The following is a 16,330-nucleotide window of genomic DNA, read 5'->3' on the forward strand; positions in this document are numbered from 1 at the left end:
ACCTGTGCACTAGGGGATAGCAAAAAAGACTTCACGAGTAAGACAGATAATATTTGAACAAAAGACAATTATTTCCCCCATAATGTACTACAAGTAGTTACTTAATAAAAACTTTAAAACTTATAATAATATAATATAAATATAATATAATACTTATAAATAAAAACTTAATAAAATCATCTGTATCCAGATACATTTTTAAAGTAATAAAAACTTTAAAACTTATAATAATATAATATAAATATAATATAATACTTATAAATAAAAACTTAATAAAATCATCTGTATCCAGATACATTTTTAAAGTAGAAGTATAGTTCACTTAAAAAATGCATCTGGATTCAGATGATTATATTTCGTGCAACCACTTGAATAATTAAAATTGAGTAAATGATGCACAGCATTTTTTCAGTGGAAAGATATACTGTACAGTAATTTAATTTAAGTAAATACTTGTAGTACATTATGGGGAAAATAATTGTTGTTCAAATATTATCTGTACGTTCAACAGTATGGACGTACACGACCTTTCCCCCTCTTTTTATTAATAAAAAAAATGTATATATATATATATTTTTAAATGTAACTTTTAGGTGACCGAACCAAATGGCAATCACATGTCTAGCACAACAACAACGAAAATCATAGTCTGACTCTGAGGTATATCTTCTTAAAAAGTGATGTATTTACAGATACTTTCTACCTCTCAAAATCTTTCAAGATAGACGCCTAAATGCTTCATGCGTCATCACGGAGCGCCACCAAGAGAGCCGGATCGATAGTCGTAGAAAGATGACGGTATTGTTTTTCTGCACTTTAGCTAAGTTGGCTAGCTAACGGTGCTAATAATATCTCAAACGGCTCTTTTAAAGTACGTTTATATGCGAATTGTGTGGCATTCGTTGTCGTTAATGGAGCGTTGAAACGGTGCTAACTTTAACCCACTTTGTTTCGTGAAGAGGTGAGTGGTTTACGGTGGGTTATTGTTGGCCCGTTGAGCGTTAAGTCCATTGATTACTTTACTATACTGCAGTTATGATGGATCAGACCGAGGAGGCTGTAACGCACCTAAAGCGACAAGTGGAGGACACATGTTTGAGCAGTACTGACAAAATGAAGCTGCTGAATGATACTTTAAAGCGTAAGACCTTTTTCTGTCTTTCTATTACTCACTGAATTTGTTTGTCTGGTACCACAAATGGGTAAATTTGATAAATTAAAAAAAAATACTCAAGTAAGAGTACTGTTACTTAAGAATCATTTGATTCATGTACAAGTCCTTCAAATAATTACTTGAGTAAATAGTAAAAAAAAATAAAAAGCTACTGAAGTATCATTAATTAACTTATGTTTTCCCCCAAAAATATAGAATCGCTAATGTGCAAATTCAGATATTGCCCAGCAATATCACTTTAAAGGAAATAATTATAATTTAAATCTTTATAAATAACGAATTAAGTCAAATTCAGCCATAAGAACGAAGGTCTTACATTTATTTTCTTTGTATGACTTAATAGTCTGTGAGGTAAACCTAATGAATGAGAGGCCAGGAGTGTTCTCCCTCCTCTGACTGCGACTCGCACAGCATTGTTTCTGTCATCCTTAACAGAAATATTAGTCACATTATTGCTGTGTGGGGCTGTGGAAACATCGTCTACAAATATGTGATTGCCTGGCTCCATGCAATTGGTGAAATGGAGTCAAACATTGCTTGGGGTTACGTTAGATTGATGAAATGGAGACCGCCCAAGCCAAAAATCTCTGACATACCAAAACAAATAGATCACGCAAGCCATAAAAGGTAGATAAAATAAAAGTAGCAACCTGAATTTATAGACCGTTTCGAGGTCTCAGGGATCCCCCAGACTGCACTGCCCGCGTCCATTTTGGATGTCATGCTCCGGCGCGGCTGCTACTGCTTCATTTGTTGCTGTTCAGCAAAATAAGAAAGACGTTTGCCATGCATACGTTTGTTGTTGTTGGCTGTACAAATCGAGGGGGAAAAAGCGGTAAGGGATTCTACAGACTCCCAAAAAGTCCAGCCCAGAAAAAAAGTGAAAGACGAAGACGCCTGTGGCTGGCTGCAATAAAGAGAGCAACCTACCAAACTCAGACTATGTTCGAATTTGCTCAGATCATTTTTGACAGACACAAAAGACAAATATAAGACAAAAGTTCACAAGTCCAGGTTTTATTTTGTGGTATTTACATCTAATGTGTTAAACAACTAAGGACAGAGCACCTTTTTTTTTTTTTTTTCTTTTTTTTTTTTAAGACACCCACTTTTCAACCGAGCAAAAGTATTGGAACAGATTATTGATGATGTAACTCATGATGGTATCAGCAGAATGAATTCTGAAGTCTACAAAACCACTTTGTCTTGCACTTTACGGAAAAATGCATTCAAACTAATTGGGAGAAGCTTCATCATGCAACAAACCAATGAACCATAAACTGCCAACACAACAAAGAACTTCATCAAGGGGAAAAAGTGGAAAATCTTAGACTAACCAAGTCAATCATTGGACATTAAACCAATAGAGCCTGGATTTTAAGTTCTGAAGAGGAAACTTAAGGGAGAAAACCCCCAGAAACAAACAAGAACTGAAAGAGGCTGAAGTAAAGGCCTGGAAAAGCATTTCAAATGAAGAATGAACAAGTCTGGTGAAGTCAATGGGTCGCGGGATTGCAAATAAGGCTTCTGCTACCAAATGTTAAATATTACTCACTTTAAGTTGATTTAATATGTTATGATTTAAACGTCCCTTCCAGTACTTTTGCTCCCTTGAAAAGTGGATGACTTCAAACTAAAGTTGCCTTGTCTATCCTGAGTTTTTTTTTTTAACACATTTATATGTAAATAGAAGGAAATAAAAGCTGGACTCTTGAACTTTTGTCTCATATTCCGACTTTTTTGGGTTTCCCCACAAAGAACATAGAGTGTATATATTGGGTAAGCTTCAGAAAATGTCACTCACTTGTGGTCCAGTCACTAGCAATTCCGTAACCAAACACAGTGCAGCTCGGCCTTTGGCTGGCGTTTCATCATCGCGAGCAATAGGCTTTTGGCGGTATGTCAAACTCATTTGAAATGGCGTTTGAAAATTTATGTGGATTGTGAAACCTCTTGTTCGATTTGATGTTCTCTCCAGTTTTCTGCTCTGCTTTTCTTTACACCCTTTTTTCTTTGAACTTGCTGAGGCGAGGATGTACGATCTGCCATTACTTTTTGGGCCTGAATTTACCATCAATTCCCCCCCAAATTTTGAATGTTGGAATAGTCCAATGGAAAAAAAGTAAATGGGATCTTGATCTTCGATCTAGAGTTTCTGAACATGGCGGCGCCGCAGAAGGACAGCGGTACACTGACCAGAGTCAAGTCTCTTTTGTATCAGAGCGGTATCCTGAGCCACTGCGTCACCCTCCTCACTCTGGATCCCCAAAGACCGCAAAGCACCCGGAGAGCTGCCGTCACGCTTGCCTCGCTCACAAGGCAAGTGGCAGACGACAGGCCAATAACTTTCTCTTTCTTTGTTGTACTTGATTATGAAACACGCAATGAGGGCGCTTCCGATCTAACTTTCTGCTGCATGCTTGTTGCTTTAGTTCCTGTTGTGTGGGGGTGGAGCCAGGTGAATTGTCCGAGACTTTTCATAGGCTGTTCCTGCCGTCAGTCATGGATGGCCTCCTGTCGTTGGCCAGTCATCTTGCGAGGCGAGCAGAGGTGAGGTGGCGCGCGGACACAGTTGCCCATCGACCGCGCAGGACTTTAAGACGTGTAACTGCCGGTGTGCGGCGTCAGTGTCTCTCTCTCTTCAGGAAGGTGATGGACTCAGTCAGCGGCCTTCTGCAAGCGCATGCACAGCTCACCGCGCAAGGTGAGTGCCCCGCTGATTATTGGAAATAATGATATGCAGGTATACACCTTTCATTTATAATGGTCCCAAAAATGTGATTTTGGCTGTGACAACTGTGACTGAAATTACTTTATTGACACTCGTATGTTCTTAGTTGTCAGTTCTTCCCGCTATGAACTCATTCAGGACTGTGATGAGGTCACCATATCACTGCTCTGTGTCCAGATGTGGATTAATATATGTACAGCAAATAGGTAGCGCACGCACGCACACACACACCTACATGAAATAGAGTGAACCGCCGTTTATCACAGGGGCTATGTTCCGGACCAATTGCAATGGGTGAAAAACATTGATAGTCTTTGTAAAAAAACATTTTTAACTCATTCACTGGCATAGACGAATTTACTTATCTTTTCACAGTCCAGCCATTCAATCCCAGGAACTCATTTCGATTTTTTTTTCTTTTTTTTCCCAAACTTTAGGGTAAAGGAGGGTCTGAAAATGTCTGGCAGTCAAATACAAAACACATTTTGACCAACCTTTTTCAAAGTGAGAGCTACCAAACCATATAATAATAAATGTCTTCTCATTTCTTACGAACAGATAAAGCGGAAAAAAAACAACATGGGTAAACAGAATTGTGCATATAGTTGCTACAACTACTACTCAAACAGATGTTTGCTTTTTATGTGTCATTTTTCCTGTAAACACCACCTGGGAGTGACAAATAAAAAGAGTGAAGAAAGCACGTTATGGCTTTTATTTAAAGAGCTGCGCTCGCGAGACCTCAGTTTTATTCTCACAATTAAGTCTTTTTTGTGTTCAAATAATTTTACTATGTGCTTGTGTTTTTTAATAAGTGTAAATGTGTTTGAGCCCTGCGTGAGGGACGCAAGTCAAGTAACTATGAAAATTTTTTTCGTTTTACTGTATACGATCTCTATATCTTGGATATTTACCTGTCGCGGTTGGGTCTGGAATATGTCCCTATCGCTGTACTGTAAAAACCCATAAAAAACAACAACAATCGCTTAAAAATTGGTGATATAGCAAAGAAATTCATTGAAATAACAAAGTAATCTTTTACTGTCAAAAATGTCCAAGTAAAACACCTTCGCTCTCATGTGTACAGTGACTTCCTCTCCAGTTTAAGCGATGATGCCATCCTGCTGCTGCTCAATGAGGCTGTCGGCCAATTAGCTGTGACTTCTGATGAGGCAGTAGGTGGAGCATCTGTCAGACTGATCCTCCACATGGCCAATCAACTGCCGCTTCAGGCCTTCCTCTTCAACTTCAAAGGTTAGGTGGCGATGTCTGGGGACATTTCATTTGTTTATTTGCAACTTGTTGGATCCTGGTTCCTCGCTCCTCTGTTCACGTTAGCTCCTCCCACCAGAGAGCATATTGAGGAGATCAACCGAGGAGCGAGGAGGGGTACATATTTAGAGTTTCCAACCCTGGTCCTCGGGGGACCCTATGCAGCCCGTTTTCCATCTCTCCCTGCCTGCAACACACCTGATTTAAATGATCCGCTCGTCAGCAAGCTCTGAGAAGCCTCATAATAATCCTGATCATTTGAATCAAGTGTGTTGGAGGAGGGAGACATCTAAAACAAGATGGATAGGGGCCCTCGAGGACTGGGGTTGGACACACCTCGTTTAGACAAATGAAATGTTCTCTGCTCAATGTCATCATTTCACGGAGATGTCAATTAAAGATGACTGTATCAGAAATTAATCGTTTCCGTGGCTGATATATTACAATCACGACTAGACTTGACGTGATCAGAAGGTTTGAAAAAATATGATACTCGATCACCGATCCGATCGGAAGATGGAACAATAAATCTTTTTAAACAACTTGTATATTTACTCTACAGTCGACCGCCGCCATAGCGAAAATGCATTGGGAAAGCAAATTAAACCCATGAAAAACCCTGATAAAAAAATAATTCTAACATGGAATGTTTACAACATCTTCCTTCTCTGACACTATTGAAAAACAAATGCTTGAACATCGCCAGTCATTCAGGTGGCCGGGGCTTTTTGCTCAAATTATTGCCATCTTGGTTCAACAGCTGTACACAAGTTCGTACACGTGTTGTACAAGTGCCCGCAGACCGCAATGATTATCAGAGCTGGGCATTTTACTAAAAATTGAGCGTCCGTCTGCAGCGCGGGTACCCTTCCGTCACCCATCATTCTCCTTGTAAAATGTAATCCCGACATACTGTATGTCTACTTTATGCTTTGCTATGCAAGTGGAATTAAATTTACCTCAAATATTGTCAACCGGCGGCACTGTGAATGATTGGTCAGGTCATCTGCCTCACAGTGCAGAAGTTGAGGGTTCGAATCCGGGCTCCGGCCTTCCTGTGTGGAGTTTACGTGTTCACCCAGTGCCTATGTGGTTTTTCCCTGGGTTCTCTGGTTTCCTCCCACATTCCCAAAACATGGATGGTTGGTTAATTGAACACTCTAAATTTTCCCTAAGTGTGAATGGTTGTTTGTCTATGTGTGCCCTGTGATTGGCTGGCAACCAGTTCGGGGTGTACTCCACTGCCCGAAGACAGCTGGGATAGGCTCCAGCACACCTCACCTCGTGAGGATAAGCGCTTTGGATAATGGATGAATGGATATTGCCAACTGTCAAGTATTATGTGGAATGCAGAAACAGAATAGAAATATCAAAAGTTTGTTCTTAATGTGGCCTTTTATTGTGCAGCAACCATAATCCAGTATAATTGTCATTTCAGTATTAAAAACTGCCCCAAAAAAAACCAGACTCGGCATAATATACATACGATAATCAAGGGATGACAAAAATAAAAGATGAACTACCGGTATTTAAAGTCCTGCTCCGTTTAGGATCCAGCTGGTATTGGCCCATTTTTCACATCTGTTATGGAGATAATATGACTTTGGCCAAGGTTGCCATGACACTATAGACTGCTGTCCTCATTTTTGTCTCGCCGCATGCCACAATGATCCGTGAGGTTGGCCCTTTGTCTTGGCAGGTTTGGACAGCCTGTTAGACAAAGACTGGCGAGGACGGGGCTTTGACCAGGAAGTAGATCAGCTGATTGCACTAACCCAGTCTCAGGAAAGCACCGTGAGTCAGTTGCGAGGGTCCGTCCACAAACTGCCTGTCTGTGCTGACACCCTTCTCTTTTATATAGGCTTCTGTCGACCGTGTGAGAGCGGCGTGTGTGATTCAGGCAGCCTGGAAATCGTATCTGACCAGACGTAGAGTCAAGAGTCTTGGTGGAGTGGTTTCCATGCTGCAGCGTCGCTTCAGGTGTGTCACATGATTAAAGGTTGCGCTGGCTGATCTGGACTTAAAAGTAAAATCTCAGATTTTTCTTTTTTCCTCTGCTTTAAAAAAAAAAAAAAAAAGGCAAATGACATTATTCAAAACAAATTTTAGCAACATAAATGGGCACCATGTCTTTGTCGATGTTCAGCGCAATTAACTTTATGATTGCCTTCCACAGGGCTTGTTTGTTGTCATACACAAGACAATGTGACAAAGACTGAGCTCACGTTCTTGAGCGTTAATCGTTAGTTGCTGTAGGGGTTGTAAAATTCACTCAATATAGCAACCAAATCACGAAGTTGGCTACACTGATGATGATATTTTAAAACGAGCTCTTCTCTCTTCGCAGCCATGTTGTTAGTGTAAGCAGTGCCCGTCAGTGGGGACGGACTGTGAACTGCGGAAGCAGCTTAAAAAAAAAAAAAAAAAAGGATGAATAAAAGCAATCATCCCAACAAATAGGCTTGAATTAATCAATAAAATTGATTCATCTCCAAGTCCTAGTTAAGCAAACATTAAAAAACGTTTAGAGAGGTGTTAATAAAGTACGTGCGCGTGTGTGTTTGTCAGGGCTCGCAGAAGACAACAGCAACAGCAGAGGGATGCGCAGCGGTGGCAAGAGGAGTTGAATTACCAGGTTAAAAAAATACAGTAGCAGTCGCACACCTGCACCACCCAAGATGACGGTGTGTGCGTGCGCGTGTGTGTGCATTGTGTGTTCCTGCAGGTCTGTTTGCAGCGTCAACAGGCAAGGACAAAGTTTCATCAAAAGCAGAGAGAACTGCTGCAGCGTCTACCTCCTGGTACGTGCATAAGGACACTCGCACGCACGCACGCACGCACACACACACACACACACACGAGGTGAGAGGAAGTCATAGGTACAGTAGATAGTTTTGATATTAAAAAAATCTGAAAACAGCTGTAATTTCAATGCCTTTTTTCAAATCGTTTCAATAGGAAAAGTAAACTGCAATACTTTTGTTGCAAAAGTGTTCACACCCTCTTTTAACTGGGATGCGGCTCTGTTCAGAAATCACATTCAAACTCATGTTAAATGGGAGTTGACACATCTGCCACCATTTGAAGTTCCTCTAATTAACCACAAAGTTCGACTGTCCTAGTCGTCTTTTCCTGACATTTTCTTTTTGCTTTCTAGCAGAAGACTAAAGGTTTTGTGCGAACACGGACTGCTATTTCTAGCTGTTCATAATTCCCTCTACCTCGACTGTGGCCCGAGTTCCACCTGAAAAAAGAACAACCCCGAATTGTGGAATTGTGGCCAAAAATGGCAACCTTGGTTTCATCAAACCATAACACATTTTCCAATTTTGTTTTGGACCGATGTAACCAAGGTGGAACTATTTGGCCATAATTCCGCCTGGAATATTTTGTGCAAACACAACACTGCTCATTGGCAGAAGAACACAATACCCACAATAAAGCGTAGTGATGGTAGTGTCACATGTTGGGGCTGTTTTTTTGGGGCACTGGGCCTTACGAGGTTGAAGGAATTATGAACGGTTTGAAATAGCAGTCAGTGTTAGCACAAAAGTTTCAGGCTTCCTCTAAAAAGCAAAAAAAAAAAAAAAAATGGGAAAAGACTACTAAAACAACTGAACTTTAATTGGGGTTCGTAAGAGCCCCTTTCCAAATTTACAGGCAAGATTCAACTTATGTACTTCAAGCCCCATGAATACCGAGTCAAAGTCAAGTGGAGTCTTAGCCAAATTGACAACTTACGTGTGACTCGAGTCAAGTCACGTGACTCACTTCTGACACACACAGTCCCCCCCACGCAGTCACACATACTTTTAACTCCTCTCCTGTCCAGACCAGGTGCAGCCATACCTGCAAGAATGCGAGCTCCGCGCAGCCGTGTTGATCCAGAGCGCCTGGCGAGGCTTTCTAGCCAGACGACGCATTGACTCGCAGCGACCCGCATTGAGACTCGCGCACGCACAGCAGGATGCCGCCAGGACACTGCAAAGAGCCGTACGCATGTTTTTTTTTTTTTTTTTCCTCGTTTATTTTCGAACATGTATCAGATAAAATAAACATACTGTTACCGGTATTATAAGTACACTTGTGTTGGACGAATAAGACAGAGCAGACAAATATACAAACCGAAGACAAAGCATCAATGAAATCAACTCAAAAGGATGTTACCCAGTAGTCCACAGAGTCATTAGTAATGAATTACACGCTTACACACACACACGTTCGAAAAGGAGTCGGAAGAAGTACGAACGTATCCATTGCTACCTCTTTAATCTCGATAACAAGCCTACTTGAATCAAGAATGAATACCAGCTTGAGTCTGACTGGCTGTGCCATCGTTCAGGTCCTTCGCTTTCTCCAAAAACGTCGGGCAGCTAAGATCTTGGCCTCTGCGCCTTGCTGGATTGGCCAGAAGGGTTTGACAGATGGCAAGAGGGTGATGTTGAAGAGACAGGTGGAGGAATACATCAGCCTACATCCTGTAAGGCACTTTACCTTGAGTTACTTGTACACAGGCTCACTGGACTGTACCACTGAGCGCTTATACCTGAATGTGTGTGCGTGCGTGCGTGCGTAGTCAAGCGGGGTGAGTCGTCAGCAATGCGAACAACTCCACGTCGACGTGCAGTGGCGGCTGCAGGCGCTGCTCCAACGGGGAGCGCGACAAAAAAGGGAGGAGCAAAGAATGGAGTCCCTGTTGGCTCACACTCACACTCAGCTGGATCTACTCAAAGGTTCGTTTTTGTATTTTGCCATGTTGTTTGAAATGATTGTGCTGACGTTAGGACGCACTTGCCATGGCATCTGTAGAATTTGAACATCTTATTTGAATTTTTTTTTTTATTGAAGTCACTGATGGTGTAGCGGTTCACTCACCTGATTTCTACGGAGGCAGTGTGGGTTCAATTTCCACTCAGTGACAGTATGTGATTAATCCGTATATCATTCATTCTTTTAGTTTCAATTGACAGTAGAAAAAAAGTGACATTCGTTTATTTTATTTTTTTCGACTCAACAAAAATGGGAAAAAAAAAAAATCCGATTTTTCACGTTTTCATTTTAGGCTCTTTTTTTTTTAGACGAAATGGAAAAAAAGGCCACAGGGCGTAATTTCTTTCTAATTGAACTGAAAATGGAAAGAATGAACGATACACAGATTGTGAATGGTCGTCTGTCAACATATGTGCCCTGAGAGTGACTGCCGACCATTCCAGGGCATAGTCTGCCTTTCGCTGGAATCGGCTCCACCACATACGTGACCTTGAACAGGATCAGCGGTATAGAAAATGGAAAATATGGAAAAGTCTTGCATTGGTCATCGCATGATTTTCTCTCTCTTCTTCCGCAGATGCCCCACCCCTCTCCGCTGTCACGGCAACCGATATCAAATCCTTCCTTAGCCCTTCTGGTACCATCGCCACTCGGGCCCGCGATGCCCACAATGCCAGGCTGCAGGCCAACAGGCTCCCCTGGTGGCGGACTCTTGGGGAGACGACCGCCGGACTCAAATCAAAGGAGGAACTGGAGCTTGGTTGGAGTGGAGAGCGGCTGATCAACTGTCACATTATGAACCATCACAGTGGTTATTGTGTGCTGGACTGAAATTTCAGTTGTGAGAACATTTCAGTAGCCTGCGTGAGCGGAATCCAAATCCAGGCACGTAACATAGGCGTGTCTAGCCCATTTTTGGGGGTGTTGAAGCACCTGTAAAGTAAATCCATGCGCTCCCAAAATTTGAGAGGTCTGAAGATTTTGTTTAACAAGCTGGAGAAGTGTTAAAACCATACTGTACTTGCTAGAAACTATTTTATCATTTTATCCCGACTGAGCCACGGGCCAAGCATGTGCTCTTTTCCAGCTGCATTTAAACCGTAGATCTCGGCCGTGTTTATTGTTAGCTAGGAGTTGGCTGACATTTTTTCAAGCTAGGAAATGTTACAATTGGTAAGACAGTACTACTGTTCTTTTTGAATTTGCAATGAGAGAATCCCACTTTTGCCACGCACACGTCTTAATATTAAAGCCAATGTGCTACTCATTAGCTAACAGACTGGATGCTAGGGTTGGGCATCGATAACCGGGACCATCAATTCAAACAATGCCCAAACCTACTGGATGCCCATTGTCATTGTCAAGTCCTGTTGTGTGTCTGTGTGTGCACGTTAACATTTTGAGCATAAAAACGTGAAGCCCACAACAACCAGCCGAATGTCCCCCTATCGAACTTCAGATCCTAGACCCGCCCATGTGCGCAAGCAAGCATTTTTGTGTGTGAGACTGCCCCCAGTAGTGTTTTAGGGTGAGATGGCAGTTGTACGAGACTCAAAGAAACAGGCTGCAATGCTTTTGTTTGCCAGAACTTTTTATGTTTCCATGTCGTCAATATTTACAATCAGTAGTGGTTCAAACACACTTGGTGGTCAGCACATCAAGTCATTGCTGACCACTTGCCATGTCACTACTTCTGCGTCTGTCCATCTTTGTTGATGACATTCTTGAGGAGCGTGACCAGTGGTCTCTGCTCGGTCTCGTCCCAGCTCTTCATGAAGCCGCCATAGCGTTTACTGGCGGGAGGGCTGCTCCAGCGAAAGTGCTTCATCTTGTAGGAGCCGTCTTTCTTCTGGACTCCGTCCTCCTCCATCACCTCCTCCTTCCCTGCACCCACTAGCAGCTCATTGGTTAAATCGCGCCTCATCTCCCCGGGGAAAACTTCACTCGACTCGTCTTGTGCTCCGTTGGACGTGTACACTTTAATGGGACGGCGTTTTCGGCCTACGGGCTTTCCCCAGCGGAAATGCTCCATTGAGTAAGAGCGCTTAGCAGGGTGGGGGGAGTCAGAGTAAGGCGTAGTGGGAGACTGGAATGGGTCCGGGTTGGGGTTCAGCCCACTGAGGTCAGCGTGACAGAACTGCAGACACTCCTGAAGTGAAGTGATGTAAACACCAATACGTTAGGTTGCACTTTGGCAGGATAACCTACAGGAGGCGACCATCGTCTTTTACCATCATGCTTTTTGAGTCCAGCTCCTGACAGGCCGCATGGTCCCAACACTGACTGGCGGCTCCTCTGGCCACACCCACAAGCACCACGGTCACCAACAGCCATGGAGAACACATCCTGCCAATTAGCCGGTACGCACACACACACACAAAGACAGAAATACTTGTATAAAAAGGACTGTGGTTAAAGAAGTGCTGATTAACTCCTGTAATAAAGTCAACACAGAGTCGTGTTGAGGTACAAAAGTAATAAATGATTTATTTTTTGTCTCTCTAATGACAAAAATAGGACAATAATGTTGTACTAAAACTTACATGAATGACATAACTAAATAGTTCTTGGCACACTTTTAAGCTTCAATCAGATTGTCCCGCTCCCTCTTGTTTGTGCTCCTTGACCACCTGGTGGCAGCGTACAGACGTAAGAATACATATGGAGACAGAGGAAACGTCCCAACTCCTCAGCATACTGTACTATTAGTTGTTCTTTGCAGTGATGAAGACTACATGCCAGTGAGTTTTATATTATCTTTCTGCATGTATGAGTTGAGTAAAGTGTTCTAACACTGCCACATAGGTGCTACATGCTACTCGTTAGCTCTTTTATGGTGTTTCCCCATTATGTTTTAGCATTAGCATTCAATTGGCAGACTAAAGGCTAAGCTGTGGTTGTTTTAAATACAGTACACAATGTGTAATTCTCTTTGTTTAATGTTTACTGTGATTGTAAATTTCTAATGGGCGCTTGAAGCATCTTTTGAGAACAATTGTTCATCCATCAAAAGTGCTGTTTGTTGTAAAGTTGAGTCACTGCCACCATACAGTGCTCGTATCAAATAATTTTAAAAAATCGTCCGTATCTCAACCAATTCGTAAGTCGTGTCATTTGCATTTCAAGGCATCACTGTCTTTATACATAGTGCTCGGGCTAATAATAATAATAATAAGAAGTAGAAGAAGAAAAAGAAGAAGAAATACTTTACATATGTTCAGAAATGTTTTTGTCCAAAACAACATGTCATTGTTTTACCAACCTTGTGAACTGACTAACAAAAAATTCTAAATCAGTTCATGAAAACAAACATTTGTTTTCCCTTGCTTGGATGTATGTTTTTCATATTAGATGGAGATTTTTTGTTTTCCCCTTTCCTTGCATCTTAGTCAAAATAGATGTTGACAGTGCTTGAGACATCTTGTTACCATCATCAGCGTCATCCCCAAATGTCGAAAAAAAAGCTGATAGCCTATTTTTATTTTTAAAAAGTAGAAAGTACAGATATCTGTTTTTAAATGGAAGGAGTACTGGAAAACTAAAAAGTTTTCAGAAAAATAAATACTCAGGTTATTTTCAGATAGCGACATGAACAATCTCCTTGAGTACAGTAACGTATTTGTACTTATTTACTTCCCAACACTGACACACATACGCACACGTTTTAAATGACTAATGTGATAATCCTAATATTCATAATATATTTAATTAATGTTAATTTAAATCTCTTTTTTTAATCACGTTTAGCATCATGAAATATTATTTACAGTGAACGCCTGTGCAGGTCGGTATTCACAAATTCCCAGATTATGATTTAAAAAAAAAAAAAAATTCAAAACCTATCCACTGTTATTTGCTGAAAAACTCATGCTGTTTTTGTGGTCAGCCAAAGCAACAAAAGCTTACGGTACAACTACTATACGTATCACTTTATTAATTACTTTGATGCCATGTTGTGGCTATGAAACTATCTTTAAGTCAGGTGAGGAGCTCCATTTAGACAAAAGTAGTGCTTTGTCACTTTACATTGTCTGCATCCCAGTTCTGAGGTTCTGAATTCAAATCAAGGCCTTCCTGTGTGGACTATCCTAATAGCTATAAAGTAAAATTGACTTAAATTGTGCATCATGTGTTTGTTTCTGCATTTGACGAGTCCAGAGTATTTAATCTAAAAGTTTATCTTTGAGTTGGGTGGGGGTTTTTTTTGGTACTTGATTATCTGAAAATAAGTTGACTCTGTAAGTCACTGATGATTTTGTGGTTTTCCACGCTGGCAGTGACAACCAACGTGACTATGAATGGTTGTCGGTCTCCATGCGCCCTACAATTGACCGGCGACCAATGCAGGGTACACCCTCCCTCTCGTCCAGAGTGAGCTCACCCACAACCATCAAGAGGTAGAGAAAAGGGGGGGATTGATTTTCTTCTTAATACATCGCTATGTTGTGTTTTTGTTTATTTTTGCATTGAATCTACTCAAAAAGATCTATTACACAAGAAAGTTGAACATAACATTGCCAACTAATTTTTAACTGCATTTTTTAATCAGAGATGCAAGTGTTTTCATATTAAATTTTTGCACCGATTCTTAAAATGCCCTCATTTTTTTCTATAGCATCAGATTTCATAATAATACCATAAAAATCTAATAAAACCGTAATGTGTATATATAGTAATATATTTAGTAATATTTATGAATTAAGGTTTAAAAGGTGGCCTTTTTTTCTAAAATGTGATAAATTACAACACATGGTAAAATCCATATTGCACAAGCTCTTGTAGGTCAAACTAAAAAAAAAGATATCTCAAAAACATTTTTAAATCAGTGTCAAAAATACTAATTAAAATTGGGCAGCATTATTAATGAAAGAAGGAAAACAAAAGTAAGTCTTACCTCTCCTCTTTGTCTTGTTGTCTGATGATTGCTGGGTTCTTGTATCAGCCCACTTTTATATTGTCAGCCAACAGCGCGCGCGCACACACACGGCCACACACGCACAAATGACGTTATCACCAGACGTTCAGTCTTTCTTTGACGAATAATTTGCTGATTAATTGGCCATGTAATAAAAGCATCACTAATGGGCATCACTTCATCATGGAAGCCACGCACGTTATGAAAAAGCCCATTTGCCGTTGTGTGGTAAATGTCAAACGTTGGATTCTGTAGATTAACACCAGGTCGGTATGTCGTCATTGGGATTTTAACCTGCAAACCGAAGTGTATGGTTACACGTCTGCACACCTGCTGCCCCGGTGTTCTTTTGTCTACAGGCTCAGCATCGCTCAATAAGATTGTCCATGACTTTGTAGGCTTCAGTACTTTACTTCTGAGATTTTTTAAATTCTCTATACTTTTCAACCTTAACATACTGGAAGTTATACTAAACTGTTCCACACCCTCACCCAACACAATGACATACACAATCGTTCCCGGTTTGTACAGTTTCTGTTCATTTTGAAGTTATAGTTTCCTCTTACGTTACAGCCCCTCTCAAATTTCAATAATTTTGATTGTAAGAGAAGAATAGTGGTGCAGAGGTGACTGATGCGGTTGTGTTGATGACATAAATAACATCTAAATTAGGGATAGACCGATTATCGGCCAGGCCGATTATCGGGGCCGATATTTGGCATTTTGGCGATTATCGGCATCTGCCTTTTTTTTTTCATTTTAGGCAAATTGGCCCGCCCAAAGCACCATCTGATTGATTCCTTGTGCAGTGCGTAACAGCCAATCAGCGTAAAGCTGCGTGTTTGCTCCCTGCTCGCTCTTTCTGTGTCTCCCGGACGAGCCAGGCACATACACGACGGGAGTCGGCGAGTTAGTAGTTCAAAGTAATGCAATAGACTTTGCCGAAATTTTAGTAAATGTCAGTCTACTATACTCACTTGTCACATTACTATGAGCCCTTCTATTTCATATAAACACAAGGGACAGTTCTGCTCGCCACAGTAAGCTGCCTTGCGCCTTAAGTTAACCACTTCCCCAATGTCACAACAGTTCATTTTCCTTGTGAACGACATGGCTCCTGAGAGAAGTTGCTTATAATATAGGGAAATGGTGATAAAAGTAGGACGTGGGTGAGTGCCAGTGTGTGCGTGTCTGTGTGTAAGCCATGTCATGAAAAGCTAAACTCAACTTTATTTATAGAGCACTTTAAAACAACCACCTCTCCAAGTGCTGTGCATAGTGCAAAAATTGACGGCAAAGTACTGCGTGTGAAAGTCCGGTCTTGGAAACATGCTTATTTTTCTGGCTAGTAGCTGCGTTGAGGATTCACTTTTATGTTTTTGAACTTTAAAACAAAGATGTGTGAAAGATAAACATTTCAGTTATAGTGGATTTTTAGAAAACTATTTACTGTAAGAGGTTTGTTTTC

General features: G+C 41.1%; 3 protein-coding genes across 6 annotated transcripts in view; 2 read left to right on the plus strand and 1 right to left on the minus strand.

The window, feature by feature from the left end:
* The first annotated feature begins 765 nt into the window (after positions 1-765).
* On the plus strand, positions 766-11,376 carry iqcb1 (IQ motif containing B1). Its single transcript, XM_086035712.1, has 15 exons — positions 766-961; positions 1,034-1,141; positions 3,325-3,493; positions 3,607-3,724; positions 3,803-3,878; positions 4,012-4,111; positions 4,993-5,159; positions 6,877-6,971; positions 7,039-7,157; positions 7,746-7,812; positions 7,903-7,978; positions 9,010-9,170; positions 9,520-9,657; positions 9,754-9,910; positions 10,525-11,376. The coding sequence occupies exons 2-15, from the start codon at positions 1,036-1,038 to the stop codon at positions 10,776-10,778; spliced, it is 1,803 nt and encodes a 600-aa protein (XP_085891838.1). The 5' UTR covers positions 766-961; positions 1,034-1,035; the 3' UTR covers positions 10,779-11,376.
* Positions 11,377-11,520: 144 nt separating this feature from the next.
* Positions 11,521-14,872, minus strand: pomca (proopiomelanocortin a). The gene is made up of 3 exons (XM_086035738.1): positions 14,842-14,872; positions 12,179-12,293; positions 11,521-12,096 (listed from the first exon to the last, which is right to left on the minus strand). The coding sequence occupies exons 2-3, from the start codon at positions 12,290-12,292 to the stop codon at positions 11,635-11,637; spliced, it is 576 nt and encodes a 191-aa protein (XP_085891864.1). The 5' UTR covers position 12,293; positions 14,842-14,872; the 3' UTR covers positions 11,521-11,634.
* Positions 11,534-16,330, plus strand: part of LOC147153748 (sentrin-specific protease 7-like) — a 31,102-nt gene continuing 26,305 nt past the window's right edge. For 3 of the 4 annotated variants that reach the window (XM_086035638.1, XM_086035647.1, XM_086035699.1), the window contains exons 1-2: positions 11,534-12,688; positions 14,225-14,344. In XM_086035638.1, coding sequence (XP_085891764.1) covers positions 12,672-12,688; positions 14,225-14,344 — 137 coding nt within the window. In that variant the 5' untranslated portion in view covers positions 11,534-12,671. The remainder of the gene's footprint in view (positions 12,689-14,224; positions 14,345-16,330) is intronic. The other variant, XM_086035656.1, reaches the window with a different exon arrangement.

This window comes from Filicampus tigris, chromosome 1 (genome assembly GCF_054856515.1).
Source record: "Filicampus tigris isolate MCC_2025a chromosome 1, RoL_Ftig_1.0, whole genome shotgun sequence".
Lineage (NCBI taxonomy): Eukaryota > Metazoa > Chordata > Actinopteri > Syngnathiformes > Syngnathidae > Filicampus > Filicampus tigris.